Source organism: Rhea americana, unplaced genomic scaffold (assembly GCF_003343005.1).
Source record: "Rhea americana isolate MKP2758 unplaced genomic scaffold, rheAme1 scaffold_93, whole genome shotgun sequence".
Lineage (NCBI taxonomy): Eukaryota > Metazoa > Chordata > Aves > Rheiformes > Rheidae > Rhea > Rhea americana.
In genome coordinates, this window is record NW_028187122.1 from 671121 (window position 1) to 690639 (window position 19519).

General features: G+C 43.6%; 1 protein-coding gene across 1 annotated transcript; it reads left to right on the forward strand.

Annotated features, from left to right (window-relative positions):
* Window positions 1-408: 408 nt before the first annotated feature.
* Window positions 409-19171, forward strand: PKD2L1 (polycystin 2 like 1, transient receptor potential cation channel). Its single transcript, XM_085324730.1, has 15 exons — window positions 409-703; window positions 4834-4947; window positions 6815-6942; window positions 8544-8800; window positions 9879-10103; window positions 10482-10710; window positions 11081-11251; window positions 11925-12106; window positions 14420-14540; window positions 15143-15241; window positions 15977-16098; window positions 16433-16550; window positions 16780-16916; window positions 17800-17947; window positions 18959-19171. The coding sequence occupies exons 1-15, from the start codon at window positions 409-411 to the stop codon at window positions 19169-19171; spliced, it is 2559 nt and encodes an 852-aa protein (XP_085180856.1).
* The last annotated feature ends 348 nt before the right edge of the window (window positions 19172-19519 follow it).

A 19519-nucleotide genomic window follows, 5' to 3' on the forward strand; every position in this document is an offset into this window, starting at 1 on the left:
GGCCCAATTAAATCCAGTTTCCTTTCTTCTCCCCTTTCTGCCTCAACTCAGAGTATATCTCCTGGCAGCCTGCTCTGCTCACGTCGGCATCCGGACCTGTTAGCTCAGCTGGGAAGCAGAGAGCATCTCCTGGATGTATCTGTGTTCCTAGAAGAATAGGGCTGACAGCAGCTCCTGACAACGGGCAGTGCCACCCTCTGGTATGTGTTACAGGCTGAGCCAGTATAAAGCGGAGGCAGGATGCTGCTGTCTGTGGGAAGCTGGTGGTGCACCCTCCCCCAGGTTGCTGAGGCAGACGAGCTGTTTCGCCCTGACTGATTCACTCTTTGCTAGCTTAAAACTCCAGCCCAGGTGGGCTGCCCCAAGGAATTTCAGTTTAAAAAGTACTTCAGTCCCCAGTGAATAGCCATGAGCTCTTCTCACCTAAACAACAGAACTGAGAGCCACTTTCAAGCCTCAGAGGAGCATGAACTGGAGGCAGTGGGGAAGAAAGCTTGGGATAATCCTGTTTATAATGGCACTCCCGCTACCTCTTTGAAGATCAGAGCCATCTACAACCCCAAGTCCATTCTAGAGAATCCCTATGGGAACTTTGAAGAGATGGGAGATCCGCTACCCTGCCAGGAGGAGCAGAGCAAAGCTGTGGATCGGAAGATAAGTCCTTTCCCCAAGTGCTGCTCCTACATCTTCAGAGGCATCCGAGGTAAAACTCTCACTTCTGACTAGAAATGCTTTACTAATCTTTGGGAACAGCAGTGATATTTGGGAAGAGGAAATGCAGAAGGGAGAACACCCATTGTATCTTTATAACCTGGGAACCTGCTCAATATAGACTAGCATTACTTCAAAAGTCATATTCAACTGGTTGGGGGGAGCCTCCTTATTCCATGTGCCTTGCTGCAGCTCCAGAGTCTGTCCTGTTACCATTCCTGAAGAGGAGGAGGTACAGACAGACTTAGGGATGTGCTCAAGGTCATGCAGCGGAACCGCTGGCAGAGCCTGAGGCAGAACTTAGATGTCCTGTATCCACTGGAACCATCACTTTGATGATGAGAATATTTCCTCTTTGTATGAATTTCCCAAATAGAGTGGTACTGGCTCCCCCTATGTTATTGTAACTTATGAATCGATATAAATAGCCAGTGGAGAAGATCTAGAACTGTCAGGGCAGAAATACAGAGGAAAACAGGAATGTACCAAACAAGGCTTTGTTTTAAGATAGCTGAAGGAAGGAGGTGTTTGCTTACTACCTGAAAGCTAAAGGGGAATGAAACAACATGTAGGCTTGTATAGAAGCAACTGGCTAAAAGCTGGGAGCATTGATGTATGTTGCCTGTAAGGATACAGCCCTGGACAAGGGCACTTGTTGAATTGTTTCTCTTAGAAGGCATAAAGTCTCAATGCTAGAAAAACAAGACAGGCAGAGCAAAGAGCTGTCTTTCTTAGGGAAATGATTGTGGTTGAGGAGAGGTTTAGGGAGTGGGGGTTTTTTGTTTTCCAATGCCTTTTCCCTTCTGAATAATTTTCATCTGCTGCTCTAATTCATGGTATCACAAGAACCTCTCTGAGACACATGGCAGCATAGCTGGGTCCAGGATTGCACAATCTCTCTGTGATTAGTTCTTTCTTAGCTGTCATTGCAGTTACAGTCCAACACCACTGATTCATATAAAAGCTAGAGCTAAAGCTTTAGAGATCTCTCCTGGACAAGAAGCAATGCTGGCAAGGGTTGGAGGGTAACTACAGATTGTTTGTAGGGAGTGTATCATTTACCTGTTTTATTTGGATGTCCTTTACTCTAGGCATTTTGCAAGACCTAATAAAGAAAAAAGAATTTATACTTTAACATCAGAATTCCCTTTTGAGTTGCCAGATTTGAAACTGGAGAGTACAAATGAGAAGCTGTCAGGACACTACAGCATTCCCTTCTTTCATGGGTGTTGCAGCAGTGTGTCCTGCCAGCAAGGGTAGTAAATACAGTAAGGTTGCAGATCAGAGCTGTACAGGTGAGAAGAAATGCATCTGGCAGCCTCACAGATACTGGATGGGGAATTCTTCCTTGAATGGTGTCCTTTGCATCTCTGTTACAAGCTAATTATTTTTCATTGCCTTTTTCACAATAATTGTGTTTTGTTTTATTTTCCTTACTTAACCATATTAGTGACTTGCATGGAAAATGGAGGCAAAAAGGATAAATCACTTGTCTAAAGACAGAACTAAGGACAGAAAGGGACAGTTTGTGTTCCTTGCTAGCCATCATTCTTGGGGTTATTTGTCCATGGCTCTTTGGTTTTCTTGTTAAGGTCTTCCTTCATCCTCACCAGCTACTGAGCTGGACTACAAGCTGTCATCTCACCAGCAAATAGTTGCTGCTCCCAGTGCCACTGCCCAGGTCTGCACCTCTCTGAACTGACTCCAAGCAACTCTGTGTCCTCTGGCTCCTGCCTGCCTCAAAGGCAACCTACAGACAGACTTTCCTAGGTGTCTTGGTGGCACTGTAACCTCTGAGAGGCACCCAGAAACCCACTGCCTTTGGAAGAAGATGTCCAGCTGTACCTGAGACTGAGCTTGGCACTTGCCTGGCTCACAAGTCTTGTTTAAGAGCAGCCTCAGAAGATAATGCAGATGTTCTTCTCTTGTGTAGAAGGATGATGAGAATTACAAATGAAACCTGGGCAAAGATTTTTCTGTTGTCTAGATTCTTCTTTTGCTCTGCTTTGCCAGACTGTCATGTAGGATGCCATGAGGAAGTCTGGAGACCTTCCACTCTTGAGTGTCCTTCTAGTCCAAATAAGCTCCATCCCCAGCTATCCAAGGCAGGGCAACAATAAAGGAGACACAGTTGGGAACATGCTTCACCTAGGGGCTGGTAGATTTCCATTGCATGTTCCCTAACAAAACAGCTGAAATCAAACCTCAACCAATATAGTTTTACAACTAGTGGATAGAATCTGACAGACAAGGGCACAGGGATAGCCTCATGGTCCTCCAGGTATAATTTTGGACACGTTTCTGAACCAAGTTTTATTTAAGAGTATTCAGATGTCCCAGAATTCTGATGTTCCTTAGTGCACCTCTTTTCCTGTAGCAAAGAAACCTGGTGCTTCTGTTTCCAGCATGGGGATATTAGACGCTCCCTACCTCACGGAACAACAAATAAACCTGTTAAAAGATTGTAACGTGCTCTGATCTAGAGATGATGGAAGTCATTTAAGAGTGACCTGAACAGACGGTTTCCCAAGGACGGAGTCCTGACCCATCTCTAGTGTACCTTTGGTGGTACTGGGGTATGCTCTCATTTTCTTGTCATTCATTGCTTAGAACACAAAAACGAGAAGCAAGTTCAAATCATCATGAGTCCACTTACAATGCCAACTTGTGCCCTCCTCCTCTGAGTAGCTTGCCTTTCCTTTCTACTTCCTCAGCCTTACCTTTGTCTCTCACACTAGTGTCTCTCTGCTCCTTTGTTCCCTGCTGTTTTCCTCTATTGTGAAGAGTCCTGTAGACCACATACCACTCTCCCCTGCACAGGACCTAACCCAGATCTCCTCCAGCCTCTCATTTCTGTTGCTGTTCTTGGCAGAGTCAGAGCAGGCTACTGTCTGTTTGTTCAAGAGTGTGGATGCTGAGGGTCATTATGCTAGGTAAAGGTGGAAAAAGCTCTCTGGTCTGTTGAAATGCAAAAAACCTATCAAAAGTGGAAGTACACACAATACTATACCACTTTTGCTTGTTCCAAAGCAAAAAGCTCTTCCTCCTCCTCTGCCAAAGACTACTTAAATTGTGTGGCCTTTGATCAGCTTTGATCCTGACTTGCAAGAGGATGATTGTTGCATGCTACTGGGGGTGGACATCAGAGCTGAGCTGTCTGGGAGTTGCAGGAAGAAGCAAGACTGTCAGTATTATTGATGTGAATTCCATCAGTAGGCTTTCAAGTGAAAATTCTTGCGCTTTTAAACTTCAGGAGACTTTTTGCAATCACAGTAGAAAGTCATTACAGCAAGAACAAACAAAAAATTAAAGGTGTCAGGTGGTTCGTCAACACCAAAACGGCAAGGTTCATTTTAAAGAAAATGTTCCTCTCTTTTTGATCATCCCTGGAGATGTTTAACGATTTGCTTTTGTTGTGTGAAGAAAGCAGATCATTAGGTGCTGTAAACAGGCATGACTGTATTGAAGTCAGTGGATCTCCATTGACACACACCCTGAGGATGATTTGGTTCTAAATTCTGAAAATATTGAGTTGAGGTATTTTGATCAAGTCTTATGACCTACAAGAAATTTGCAAGACTATCTGAGCAAGCAAGGGACAAATATTTGAGGCCAGATAGTTCAGCATATACTGAAAGGACTGAAGTGTAGTTGTAAAGCTAACATCAGATGCAGTTCTGCTGTTGAAGTCCTATCAGGAGGTCAAGTGTTGGTTTGTGGATGATTGAGATGCAGTTTTGTGGTTCCAAGAATATGTGTGACAAAGATAGAATTTCTAGAAGTGTAAGCTGAAAAAATGGCAAAAAAAGATTAGACTGAAGCAGAAAACTGAAAAGTTTTTTTAGCAAAACAAGAAATACAATGTATTTCAGTTTTTGCCAGTATCAAATCTTTCACAATGGAACGGTTCATTTTAGGAGTTATTTCTTGTGTATTTCACGTGGTTTTTACATCTTTTAGTGAAGTTTTGAAACAAAAAGTGGTTTTGAGATGAAGGATTTTGTTTTGAAAGTGTCAAAAATCTAATAGCTCAAGAGCTCTTTGGGAACAGGGCTTCAACCCCTCACAGGGCCTCTGAGAATGGTTTTCAAAGCTCTCTTATTTCTTTTTCCCACCCAATAGGTCTGTGGGGTACTACACTGACTGAAAACACAGCTGAAAACCGAGAGCTTTATGTAAAGACCACTCTACGAGAGCTGCTAGTCTATATTATGTTCTTGGTGGATATCTGTCTATGTAAGTACCTGTCATGTCTCGTGGGCGGTTTTTCTGTGTATAGTGTGAGATGAGGAATGTGAGGTTTTATAACTGGACTTCCTCCCTCTACTTTAGGTATTAAATTTATTGTACATGCACTCTGCAGCAAACAGGCATGGTGTTAATATACAGAATAGCTACTGCACTCACAAATGAAATAACTCAATAAATAGCTTCAGACTAAACTGGTACTGGCTGGGTTTAAGCAATATTTTCTGAATCACTCCATCAGTTCTACCCATCAGCTTCATAGTCCTGAGGGAATCTGCTCAGGGTCTTTTCAGTTTCATGGCAAGCGTTCAAGCCCTGGAGAGCAGCTCTAGAAACTTCCTGGCATCACCGACATGGGGATCAGAAGTATTCCTCCGCCTCGGACTTGAGGGGTGCTGAGGTGATAACGCAGATGGCAGCTCACATTGTTGTTCCTGGGTGGATTTAAGGCAGCCTTGCACTCAACGCTAATGGACTTTGTCGGGGCAGAACAACAGCTGTTTGTTTTTGGGGAAGGTTCATTTTTTATCACAAAAGAACACCTGTGGCACGAGACAGTGCAAAGGCTTATATTTCATGGACCTTATGGCAGGAGAGATACACAGACAATACTGTCCTGAGTTACTATCACACTGGCCCAGGGAAACAGCGCCTCGGTCGCTCTTCCAAAAGAACCAGGACACGCACACAGACACACATGCACACGCACTCGTGCTCTGACTCATCCGGGGGGAGGGGGCAGCTGAATGTTAACTGCTTTATTTTCATGGTGCCCTTTCAACAGTAGGACATGTTCTCAGCGATCACAGTGATGGATGCTTTCCTGCCAGGAGGTGTAATGGAGAGCTGAAGCAACACGTTCAGGGGAGTTAAATGACCTGTCTGAGGTTCCTTGGTAAATCTTACCTGGAGCTTTTGATTTGAGGAAATGAGGTAGTCTCTATCCTTTTGTAGCTTCATCAGGACTAAGTGCCTTCAAAATACAGATCATAGACTCTGTTCTGAAAAAAGAAAATTTCCGAGAGAAACTTTGTCTGAGGAAAAGAATTCTGTGTCATCTGGGAGCTTCAATTACATAATCTAATGGTCTTTTCTGGCCTTTAAACCCTTATAATCTGTCAGTCTGACAGTTTAAATCCTGGAGCACACAGCAAATAAGGTTGTAAGTCCCTTGGTATACAGAGAGTAGTGTGATAAGATTTCCCAATGTTTTTTCATCCGTAGAAACCACCCTCCTCTGGATCATGTCCAGGATTAAATTCTGAACTTTTACAACTGAGTACTAGAGTACAAGGCTAAACTCCCTTAAGAATTTAAATCCAACTATAGGACCTTCAGTGTGAATAATCCCATGAATTAGGAATAAAAGACCAAGAGACTAGGAAAAGGGGAGAGGATTCCCCACCCTGTTCCATACCATCGGCTTCTTACTGAGCATGGTAGAAACTGAGGAGTTCAGGACAACTGAGGCTTTGAAGGCAAAACCATCCCTACAGGAGAGCTGCTGTTCTGGTGAAGCAAAACAAGCTGATACCAGAACAGACCAGAATAGTCAAGGGTAGATTTAATGGGAGAAGGGAGTGAAGAGGCTGAGATTCCTCTCAGCAGTGCTGACTCGAGGGGGGTTTGAGCTCTGAGTCGCATGGTTTGGTCAATCCATACAAACATTTCTTTTCCCCAGTCTCCTCTCCTGATCATGTCTTGCTGGGAGAAGCCAAAGAGCTTTTGCTGAGCATCAAACTCTTCTCTTGCTCAGCTTACCTATGATAGTACAAGCTATGCAGACAGTGAACGCAAATCAGGTTCCACTACTCAGATGCAAGGGAGGACCCTCCTCTTGTTTCCTCTCTCGTAGTGACATATGGAATGACAAGCTCCAATGCCTATTACTACACCAAAGTGATGTCCGAGCTCTTCTTGCAGACCTCTTCGGATAGCAGCGTCTCCTTCCAGTCCATTGGTAGCATGGCTGACTTTTGGGTGGTAAGTACAAATCTGGCCTGGCACAAGGAGCACTGGAAATCTGTTGGTGCTGGGACTTCACACTGTGCCTCTCTGTGCCTGACTGATTTTGTCTAGGTTGGGATATTCTGTTCCCTCTGAAAGTGGTACCTAGTGCTTTCATCAAGGCAGTCTGCTGCCACAGACTCTTTTCAGCTGTTAGCACAAGTTACAGTATCAGCTGCATGCAAAATAGCCACTGATGATGTGAAATATATCATATCCCTTTGAGCACTATGGCCCGAATACTGGCTAGGCTAAGTGTTGTGAGTGCCCAGAAGACTCTGTTCCCCAGAAACCTACCAGCTAAACAGAATGTAACAGGAAAAAGAAGTTGCTGTGATATGATGCTCATTGCACAGACAGGGAGTTCAGGCCCAGAGAGGTCAAGTGAATTACTCCAGGTTTCCTTGTGACAGAAATGGCTTTGAATCGTATGGTCTGGTATCTTAGCAATGAGCGTATCTCAATTTTCATGGGCATCTGTGGAACCGTATACTTAACCTTTCCGTAATTCAGGCCTGACCAGCCTGATCTACAGATTCTTTATGAAAAAGCTCAATGAAGATTTGCACTAACTTTTATTAGAAGAGAATAAAGAGGAGAAAAGAGATCTGGGGTCAGTCACATTTCCATCTAAAAACTGAAGAAGGAATAAGATGGGCCACAGTGAAGGTTTTGTCAACCAGTAAACCAGAAATTGCTTGTCAATTTTCTTTATCTTTTTCTGAAATATTAGAAAAGTGCAATGAACTATTGCACTCTTGTTTTCCCTCCCTATTTCCAGGGCACTGGAAATCTCTTTTCCGTTTTGTAGTTCCCAGCTCATGCCAGGGCACCTCCTCAAATTTGTGTTCACTGAAGAGGAAGGGACAAAGAATGATAGAATCAGTAAGGTTGGAAGGGACCTCTGGAGATTGTCTAGTCCAACCCCCTGCTCAAGCAGGGTCACCTAGAGCATGCTAGACAGGATCCTGTCCAGATGGGCCTTGAATCTCTCCAGAGAAGGAGACTCCACAACCTCTCTGGGCAACCTGTGCCAGTGCTACGTTACTCTCACAGTGAAGAAATTCTCCCTCACATTCAGGCAGAACTTCCTGTGGTTCAGTTTTCTCCCATTTCCTCTTGTCCTGTTGCATGGGACAACTGAAAAGAGTTTGTCCCCGTCCCCCTGACACCCTCCCTTCAGGTACTTGTACACACTGATAAGATCCCCCCTCAGTCTTCTCTTCCCCAGGCTGAAGAGGCCCAGCTCTCACAGCCGTTCCTCATAGGGCAGGTGCTCCAGCCCTCTGATCATCCTCGTAGGCTCCTCATTTCTTTATAAGCACAAGGTACAAGTGAGTATGTTTATAGGCCTGTGAGAAGCCAGTAACGACACTTCTGCCAATCATCCCTCTTCCACCCTGTGGCTCCATCCAGCCCTGGTCTTTCCCTTCCTTAGCACATAGCCAACATGAGCTCTACCACTTCCCAGCTTACGAAGCAGAGAGAGGTCTCGTTATCTCAAGGCTAGGCCAAGAAAAATTTTCTGAGGTGTGGGCTATGTACGAAGGGGATGCTCTCCTCTCCTTTTCTTGCAGTATGCACAAGGCCCCCTCCTGAAAAATCTCTACTGGACCAAGTGGTACAACAACGAGTCCCTAGCAGCACACAGCACCCAGTCATACATCTATTACGAAAATCTGCTGCTGGGTGTCCCACGCATGCGACAGCTAAAGGTGAAGAACAATTCCTGTGTGGTTCACGATGACTTCAAAGAGGAAATCTCAGGCTGCTATGATGTATACTCAGAAGAAAAGGAGGAAAGGGTCTCCTTTGGACTCATCAATGGAACAGCGTAAGTATATCTGCTTCTGCTGCTCAGGGTTAGCAAGTCTCTCTCTCTCTCTCTCTCTCTCTCTGAGTGTGTGTGTGTGTGTGTTTAATTGCCCCTAATTGGTCTATTCTAGCTAAAATGACATCTACTGAGCTCAGGATTTGGGGGATAGGTTTCTTGCATAAGGGTGAAAATCTTTGCAGCCAGAGACAGGGAGTCTTTTGTGTCTATCAGTAAGGGCAAATGCCTCTCTGAGGAAAAGTAGAACAGAATGAAGGCAGAGTGACACATGCTGGGGGAGCACCAAGAAATCAGGAGGAGAATTAGGTACGGAGAGCCTGGGAATGTGATGTGGAGGGTTGTGGGGTTTTTTTGTTTGTTTGTTTGTTTGTTTGTTTTTGAAGAGAATGAGGATGGATGGAAACCTTTGTGATCAGATCTAACAAACGGATGACACTATTTGCTTCCCTCATGGAATTTAGGAGCCAGAGAGATGGAAGTGCATCTCTCATCTTGGAAAGCCATTCCCAGAGATGTCTGAATCATTTTCTTGAGACCCACCTCTCCTAATTTCTTCACTGAAATGGAATGCAACCTGTAAACCAATGCTATTTTTTTTTCTCACATTTGGATCTTTTTTAGTAATGATTCAAGTGACTGATGTGGATTTTCTCTATACTAGTAGGACACAGCTACAGCTTATTAACTCTTTGATTGGTGCGTATATCTTGGTCTGTGAAAGAAAAGCTGTTGCTTGTAAGGAAAAATAAATGCAAGTATGTAGAAAGCAATGTAGCAGATCCTGGGAGTAACCTCTGGGAAATAAGACAATGGAACAGCCTACGAACCCACAGGATCATCCCTCTATTACACAGGAAGCCATGTTGTGTCACTGCTGAGAAGCAGTAGATCATAAGTCTATTAACAACAAAGAACTGATGTAGGTTCAGATCCAAAGTAGAGAGTTAGGTGCAACTCCAACTCTTGCATTAAATTCCTGTGTCCCATGAAGGATGTAGTTGCATTTTTTCTCTTGGATGCTAGGTTATATCCAACCCTGTGGACTGTGATACCTTTGCCTATGGCTTGTCTCCTGCAGGTGGAGGTACCATTCTGAAGAGGAGCTGGGTGGCTCATCTCACTGGGGACGATTAACAAGCTATAGCGGGGGAGGATACTACCTAGACCTCAAGTTGACCAGAGAAGAGAGTGCTGAAGCCCTGAAGGTCTTGAAAGAGAGGTTGTGGCTGGATCGGGGGACACGAGTTGTCTTCATTGATTTCTCAGTGTATAATGCAAATATCAATCTGTTCTGTGTTCTGAGGTAGGCTGAGTCTCACTGGAAACCCTTCTTCCTCTCTCTTCTTCCTCAGTGCCACAGTTTCTTATAATGCAAAAATATTGTGATCTGGTCCATAACTGGTAGGCCTGAGAGGCATCAGTAGCTCTTGTATGTATTAGTGAGAAGACTTGGTCTTCTTGGCAAAATAATCACTCTTCTCTTGACCTTTCTTCCTGTCCTATTATGAGCAGTGAAGCATCAGAGATAAGACTGCATAAACACATGCAAATCTCTTCCACTAAGGGTATGGTAGATAGCTCATGCTCAAGTCTGATGCCTCTCAAAATTATTTAAGAGCCTCCATCATCCCATTTGTAATTATAGTTTTGTTTTGTTTTGTTTTGTTTTGTCTCCTTCAAGGTTAGTGGTTGAGTTTCCAGCCACTGGTGGTGCCATTCCCTCCTGGCAAATTCGGACAGTCAAGCTTATACGATATGTCAGCACATGGGACTTCTTCATTGTTGCCTGTGAAGTTGTCTTCTGTGTCTTCATCTTCTACTATGTGGTAGAGGAGATCTTGGAACTGCGGATCCACAAGCTTCAGTATTTTAGGAGTATCTGGAACATCCTGGATGTGGTCGTCATTCTGGTGAGGATCCCTGTGCACTTGTTCTGGGGGAACAATGGCAAGGAGGTGTAAGGGCCAAAACAAACAAAGGAACAGGGAAGCTGGCCTGATAAGACAAGAGCAGACCTGTGTTTTGCTCCAACAGCAAAATGAACCAGCAGAACAAGGTGAATGCATACTCTTCCATTGCCTATTAGGAGGAGAAAATCCTTTCTTTAGGGATACCTGAGGGACTGTGAGTTTGGTCAGGGCGTCATCCATTGCATTAAGACCTTTTTTCCAGCTCCATAGTTGGCTGCAGTTGGGTAGCACTACCAAGGAGCTCTATGACACTTGAATTCATATGGACACCATAGGCACGGCAGTCACTGCACACACTTCCTCTTTGCAGCTCTCCGTCGTTGCTATTGGGTTTCACATCTTTCGCACCACTGAAGTGAACAGACTGATGGGAGAGCTGCTGAAACACCCTGACATCTATGCAGACTTTGAGTTCCTGGCGTTCTGGCAGACCCAGTACAACAATATGAATGCAGTCAACTTATTCTTTGCCTGGATCAAGGTATTATAGGGGTCTGAGAGGGGCAAGGGGTACAGTTTCAGATCTCTTCCTCCAAATAGTTTGGCATTTGTCTATTCCATCCCCCTGAGTGAATGAGAGTAAAAGCTATAGAACAGAGAATAATTCCTCAGTAGTACATTCTGTTTACAAGAAATCCAGACAAATTTTCATCCTGCACTCTGAGGTCATTTCTTTGGAGATATGAGACAAGGAGATGAGCTCAGAAGTTGTGGTGTAAAGGGTTGTTTGAAGACAGTGAGTACAATATAACTTTGTCCTCCAAATTACTAAAATAGTACAGAATGGACAATCAAACAAACCATGTTTTTCTTTCTTTATGGCCACCCAACAGCTGGTATTGGTTTATCTCTTGGTATGGGCTCTGTGTTTCAACCAAAACTTCATCACGTAGTGGAAAACCATTCCACACCCAGGGCTTCTCATTATTCTCAATTCATGAATCCTTACAGCAGTCCCTCTTTACATTTTCCTGGGACACAGGGAACAAATAAACCTGCTTATAGTTCCATAGGAAGGTAGTGATGCACCCAGGACAAAAATCTTGAACTCTAGGCCACTGTTCCTCCAGCCCGGTTGTATCCTCAGTGCCTTGGTACTATAATGACCCTGTGATGGACTGGCCTAACTTTGTTCCTGTTTGTTCTTCTTGCAGATATTCAAGTATATTAGCTTTAACAAAACAATGACCCAACTGTCCTCCACACTGGCACGCTGTGCTAAGGACATCCTGGGCTTTGCCATTATGTTTTTCATTGTCTTCTTTGCCTATGCCCAGCTGGGTTACCTTCTTTTTGGGACTCAAGTGGAAAACTTCAGTACCTTTGTTAAATGCATGTAAGTGTGTAAGTCATAATCATATTTTTGTTGTTTTCAGCTGTCAGAAACATAGTTTTAACTGCTTTCCAACCTCTCCCCAACTGCATATCTGAATGTCAATTAGCGATTTGTTGTATCTCATGTAATAAAGCCATAGTGGCTAAAATGCTGCTGTCCATCCCACTGCTGTAACATCCTCAAGGAAAAAAAAATGCAGTGATGGGAAAAAAACATGGGTTATACATAGAACTTTGGTTGGCTGGTGTTTATTATCAGGGATATGAACAGATGATCCTACCTAGACTTTGAGGCTTCTTGCAGCCCCATGGTTCAATGAAAAATCCAGCTTTTTCAGAGCAAGTGTTTAGCAAGCCTTTTCATTTTGCTAAACTCTAGACAGCTTTCACTTGACGCAGAGTTGCTAGGCTCACTGGGGGCACTCAGCATGCAGAGCAGTTTACAGTCATTTTGGAGAAGAGCATCACAACTCAGCTGATAGTTTAGCTTCTCCAGGTCATTCTCACCCACTGTGGGTCTGTAGAGGTGGTAGAATGATATTGCCTGACCATTGCTGACACTTGGGCACTTTGTTTTTCTATGCACTGGCAGACAGCTGCAGGCTGTAATTAGGTTACATTTCTCTGTGATTCCAGTGGCAAGAATTAAGTAACTCGAAGTATAATGCTCAAGGTGCTTTTAAAAAAGCAAAGAGCCTCAGAGCTCCAGAGCTTTGAAGTTCTTTGATTCCCAAATACACCTGCAGCTCACATCATTTCTGTGGCTGGGCAAGGGCTGCATGACAATTTTTCAGTGGAATAGCTTTCCTTCAGATAATGCATTTTAATCAAAACAGAAGGAAGGAATAATGATCATTGCTACTGGACTTTGACAGGAAAGAGCTAAAGTAATGCATTTATCTTACTAGCAAGATAGCTTTGCACTGAAATGAGAAAGTTAGACTCTGGCTTATGTTAATGCTTAAAGCTATGATTTTGATAAGGTAGCAATTTACTTCAACACTACAGTTCATTCTGAAAGTTGTAGTCATATTATATGTTAACTTTAACACAAATTCAGCATGTTTTCTAAAGTCTATTGTATAATAGTCTAAGATTAAGTGGAAATTTTCAAAGTGGGGGAAAAGAATTCCTTACTGACATACTGGAGTGAGACATTTTAAACCTAAGAAGAGAAAGTAAAGATATATTTCTCTTTCTTAGAGCTAGAAAACATTCCCAGTTTCCTAAATATTACAAATGCAATGAATCTTTGCATTTTTCAGACAGGACAAGGTCTTTCCCTGCACAGGGCTCTACTGTAAGTTTTTGTTTTATTTTCTTTGGCTTTCTTGAGGATTTTTTTTCCTGAGTCATTTCACTGATCCATTTCCAAAGCAGCACCACAAATAATGCATCCAGATACCTGAGATGAGGGGTGAACAGTGGAAAGAGAGAATATATGGATGGGTACCTGCAGAAAGGGGTGGCAGAAAAGGGGCTTATACCAACTTTGCCACTGAAGTTAGTCAGTCAGGAAATAGTTCCTTTGGGACAACTGCTTTTTCTATGACTGGTTGCAAATTCCACTTGTGTAATAAATAAGGACAGTTCAACTTGGCCTTCCGGGATAATGTTTTAGAGACTTCACATTATGACTTCCCAAAAGAAAAAAAGGAAAGGAGTTGGAGGATAAAAATGCTTCAGAGAATAACCCAAGCCCATCTGTGACAATCCTTTGGTCCACACACCCACTTCAGCAATGTGTGATGTTAAGGGAAACATATGCTACAGCAGTGGTTTTCAGCCTATGCTCCACAGATCTCTGGCATCCAGGGCCTGCATTTAAGGGGTTTATGGAAGGTGACTGAAAAAAGGAAACTTCTCTTCATTAGACTTCATTTTAGGGGTTTTGAATTACAAAAAGTTGAAGAGCACTGGCCTGTAGTAACATTCTCACCACAGTCTCAAGGTCTCTGTTGCTGCAGAAGGCTTCTATGGTTCTGAGTCAAATGCTGTTATAAGGGAAAATTCAGAATTTATTCTTTTAACTTCTGTTTGGAGCAAACACACTTTAGACAGCCAAAAACTTGTGTGGAAACCATGTTTTATTTTCCAGCCGGCTCTTGCTCTCACCAGATCAGCTGCATTCACCCCTGAAGCACTAGAGATACATTTACCTCACTAGTCGGACTGAGTGACTTAGACCCAGCTCTGGCTTATATCTGTGGCCATTCAGGCTGCAGGCAGGTCCAGGGCTCACTGTAGGACTGTCTTAGGAGGTAGGATAAATGTCTATACTTTTGTGTAATCTTGTGCTCCTCCTCTCCTCCAGCTTCACCCAGTTTCGGATCATTCTTGGTGACTTTGACTACAATTCCATTGACAACGCCAACAGGGTCCTTGGGCCTATTTATTTCGTCACTTATGTGTTCTTCGTTTTCTTTGTGCTCCTGGTAAGCAAGAAAGGCCTCCATGCCTCTGTATTGACAACAGTGCTTGAGAGACCTCTCATGGCAATCCTTCCCCCCATGTTAGGTGCAATATAAATGCTTAGAGAGAAAGCCTCTGCTGCAATAGCTGCACAGTACAAATAGACCAAAGTAGAAAAAGAGCATGACTGCAACTGGAGATTAGATGCTTAGAGAGGCTAAAGATCATGTTCATATTCATGGTGGAGCCTAAAAATGATGGGGAATACCACTAATGTGGTAGCTGAATTCAGGATGCTCAGACGAGCTGCTCTCCAATAAGCAGGGAAGAAAGCACAAGGGACAGTCCTTGGCTTCCTAGGCAATGGACAGGGATGTTCACAATGCCTAAGTTAAGTATTTATCACCAGAGATCCAAATATACCTTAATGTCATGCAGGATAGGCTAGCAGAGATGGTATTTGAACTAGGAACAGTGTTTCTTTTGCCCCTTGAGTACCCTACATGGGAACAGCTCCTGCTCAGAACTGAGCCCTGCACAGCTATGCCTGTCTCTTGCTGCCTCAGCTGCTGGGACAGACAAACTGTTTCAGGTTACTCCATCTTTTTTCCCCCCCTTTCTCTAGAATATGTTTCTGGCCATCATCAATGACACCTACTCAGAAGTCAAAGAGGAGCTTTCAAGCCAGAAAGATGAGCTGCAGCTCTCAGACATCTTGAAGCAGGTGATGAATATGGAAAGTTTACTGCTCTCTATCTAAATCTTGAAATGTTTTCCTGCACTCTCTGACCCATGTGAAGCATCAGAGGTCTCAGTGGTTCCCTTCTAGGGTAGATCAAACTCCCAGACCCTTTGGCAATGAGGAGATCAGAAACCAGGGGTTGGGAAAAGCTCCTCACTTGAGCATGAGCAGCCAGGAGCATTTCCTAGATACTTTCCTCCCCATGACAATCACTAAACAAAGCTTCTTCAGTGTCCTTGACACAGTGCATGCTGATCAATAGCAGATGAAGTGGCACGCTCTACTTTGCTGAGCTGAGCACTTTACAGTGGTGAAAATTTGGCAGGTTACATCCAGATTTCTCTTCGGTAAAACTCCTGGAAAGGTCTCGGAAGTTCATAAGTGTCTGTGCTGTAGACGAGTATTCTGGAAATGAATGGTATTTGAGACATTATCTTGGACAGCTGCTTGCTGGCAGCTCAAATAAAGAAAAAGTAAGGAGAAGAAAAGCAGAAGGTAACTTTTCTTATGCAGACACTGGGTACCATGTTGGTATCACTTTGAAGAGGTGGCTCTAGTTTAGAGATGGGGCCCAGTTAGCAGTGCAGCATTTTGCTCCTGAAAAACTTGAAATCTCCCTGCATTACTCAGCATCTGCTCATCTGTATTCCACCGCTAGTTCTGCCTTATTTCTCACTGTTCTGTCTCCATGATTCAATGTCCATTTGTACTTTTAAGAGTTACAACCGGACATTGATGAGGTTGAAGCTGAAGAAGGAGAGGATTTCTGATGTGCAGAAAGCACTGCAGAATGGAACAAAAGAACTGGACTTTGAGGACTTCAAGAACAGCTTGAAGAAGTAAGTCAGTCAGCTTGAGGGATGCTCACTTACCCTTTTCTCTCAGTCATATAGGCAATTTAAACACTGTGGTCTTCAAGGTCTGGACAGCAGTTAGTTCATATCTGGATCACATAAGACATAAAAATGGTTGTTATCACCTTTCAAAGGCCTCCTTTCCTGACAAATATAATCTCCTGTTCTAAATGAAGTTGTGTTGCTGCCTTCTTTCCATTTGAAATGGTTAGGTTTGTCACCGGCATATGTCAACAATGCATCACTTTCAAAAGCAGAGCTGTTAAAGCCTACCTATGTAATTTGGCACCTTGGGCTTTCCCTTTCTCTTCTTTTGCAGACTAGGCCATGCAGACCATGAGATCACAGCAGCCTTTTCCAGATTTGACAAAGATGGCAACCAGATCCTTGATGAAGAGGAGCAGCAGCAGATGAAGCATGACTTAGAGGAGAAAAGGGTAAAGTAAGGGCAAGGGAAGAAACCCTATGTTTTGTACAGGTCACTCTACAATGGCCTTTGGATTCTTTTGGGTTGGGGATGAAAACTAAACAGGCAACACTGTTCCATCTCCACTTGGAGAGTAGTTGAGTGTGTGACAGTTTATGAAGCTAGGTGTTATTCATAGTGAAGTTGACACAACATTACTATCCAGCTTTGCAGGAGTTGTTTATATATCTGTCTTCTAGGTTGCTTTGAATACGGAGATTGAAAACTTGGGGAAATCCTATGGTGGCAACAACTTGGATGAGAATCTGGCCTACATGGAAGCAAAGACTAACCATGCCAATAAGGCCACCTGGGTCTCCAAAGAAGAGTTGCAAGTGTATGTTGGTGCTGGCAGTAGTTTAGTCTCTCCGCAAATGAAGGGTCTAATTCTCTGGTGCTTCCCTCCCTGATATAACTGTTTACAGTGGTGCTGAGCTGTTGCAGTGGGAGTTTGTCCCTTTTTACATTGTACACTTGTAAATGAGCAGGTCAGAGAAGAATTGGGACAGTTCTCATAAGGTATTTTGCTTGTTTCTGTAAAAGGTGGAGCTGAGTAATTTTGTTCTATGCCTCTGGAATAATCTCTGCAGCTGTCAGCTGGCCATGGGTAGGTAATATGTCGTCATGCTTCAGGTCAGAAGGTGACCTGGACAGCATTTCACAGAATCACAGAATGGTTGAGGTTGGACGTGACCTCTGGAGATCCTCTAGTCCAACCTCTCTAGGCAAGCAGAGTCACCTAGACCTAGGGGAATTTGGTATCTTTACAGAAGCTCCTGTGGGAATAAATATACTTGGTTTATAGCCTAGCTGGCCTTATCTTCTAGGTCTGAGAATAATACAAGGCTGTTTCGTCTGTGGAAGGAACATGGATAAATACATCACATAGAATCAGGATCTCTTGATTCTACTGCAGAGAAACACTAAGCAATCCACACATGGCCCTATCAAAGGAGATGTGGGTACAATATTAAATATTATGGGGTTAGATTGTAGCTGGACTGTGATCCAAACATTTTGGGATCTACCCTCAGTAAAATCATCAGTTATAGCTGAAAACCCAGTGTAGCAGGGAGTTGTATGTCCAGTGGATATGAATCAGTTTGATGTGAAGCATTCACTCCTGTGTGACATCTGACTTATTGTCCAGAAAATAGCTGCTGCAATGCTGGTGTCCATCACAAGAGAAAGTTTGCAAATGTTCCCACTATCTTCCCCAGTCTCCTGCAACGTGTGCTGCAGCTGGAACAGTCCATCAACAGCATTGGTTCCAAGATCGATGCAGTAGTGAGCAAGCTAGAGGTGCCGGAGAGAAACAAGCTGAAATGGAAGGACTTGATGGGCAAGCCACTGGATAACATTAGTAAGGTTGGTAGCCCTCCACCAGGCACCTGGACCAGCTCCAGGGTAGGTGACCAACCCTGCTCTGTGAATGGATCTAGTATCAGCTATACTTTTCAAATCTCCACTCACATAAAACAGAAAGAGTTGGGCATGATCAGCATTTTGCATGATCAAGTCTCTTCTGTTTAAGGACAGTAGCACCAAACGTTTTGCTTCACATCCCTCAGTTAACCACAGTACCCTTAAATACACCTTCCAGTTCCTTTGACACTAAGCTCGTTCCTGTGGCAAATGGATGCAATTCAATTATCTTCATTTGTATTGCACTTACTTATCCTCAGCCACCAGAAAAGATTATACTGTTCTTTCCAGCAAGGACAGCTATTGGTAATTCTGTGGACTGTAATCTTGACATCTTTTCTATGGAATATTTATCACATATAGACTGGAAGACTATCAGTGTACACCCACAACCTCTCATTGCAAAGCTGTGACTTTTTCCAAAGGCTGCCTATATCCCAGGAATGAGCACATTTGAGCATTCAATTTTAAAGCCTAAGTCGTGTGAGAGCCATATCATTCCCTTGTGTTTTCCTGGCTCACATAACAAGAATAGCCCAACAGTACACACTGAGCCAGAAAGAAGTTTATCTTTTGGGCAGAACACTCTTGTGACCACTTTCCATCTGAAAAAGTGTGTTTAGGAGGTCCTACTTCTGGTGTGAACATGCCTGCAAGCTTCTTTAAGTATCTTCTTACAGATCTGCTTTGCCCCAGAATTTCTGGGAATGTTCTTATGGAGGGTGAAAAAGGATGACTCTTTTCTCATCTGTCTAATGCTTGAATGTATATTCATCAAAGTATTGTAGCAAACAGTATATTTGATCTTTAATAGACAGACTTGTACTAGTTTCTGGAAGAACATGGGGAGATATTTAAGGATTGTGTACAACCTTGTCTCACTGTTTGGAATATTGCTAGACTTCTTGGTAAGTTGCTAACAACATGAACCACTTTTTTTCTCCTGGTTAATAGGAGGAAGAACCCAGTCAGGAAGAACTGGCCCTCCAGAGCCCAGATCAGCTAGGAAAAGGAGAACCAGAAGGCTGGGGAATGGAGTGTTTACGAAGAAACAGCCTGAGTGCCAGCTCCACGCAAAATGGGATCTACCCCCACTTGCCCAGGTCAAATTTACCAGGGTCTCAGTTGTCCAAGAACACCCAGCCTCAGTCTGACATGCACTTCTAGCAAACAGCCCAGTGCTTCCACTCTGGCTCCTGCGGTACTAAGTCAATGTCTGTTGTTTCTCTGTAGTTAGAATAGTTAGCTGAGCACAGACACCACTATTGCCAGGGTCTGGTGATGTGAAGAATCAGGGATGCTTTTTTCCAAAACAAGTGATGACACCACAAACCTAGAACTTCTGACCCGAGTATCTTTAGACTAGGGAAAATTTGGAAACAGATGTTCTATTTAGCTTCTGTCTCTGAACAGGCTGGTCGAAAGTCCTTTTATTTAGCCTGTTTCAAGATCTGAGGACCCCAGAGCCCTGCGAACGCTTGGGTCCAGAGTGGCAGATTGTAACTTGTTCTCAAC

Coding starts and splice junctions, on each gene's coding strand:
- PKD2L1 (XM_085324730.1), top strand. CDS start 409: ATGAGCTCTTCTCACCTAAACAACAGAACTGAGAGCCACTTTCAAGCC. Junction 6,943..8,543: donor GCATGGCTGACTTTTGGGTG/GTAAGTACAAAT, acceptor CTTTTCTTGCAG/TATGCACAAGGCCCCCTCCT. Junction 15,242..15,976: donor TCTCAGACATCTTGAAGCAG/GTGATGAATATG, acceptor TGTACTTTTAAG/AGTTACAACCGGACATTGAT.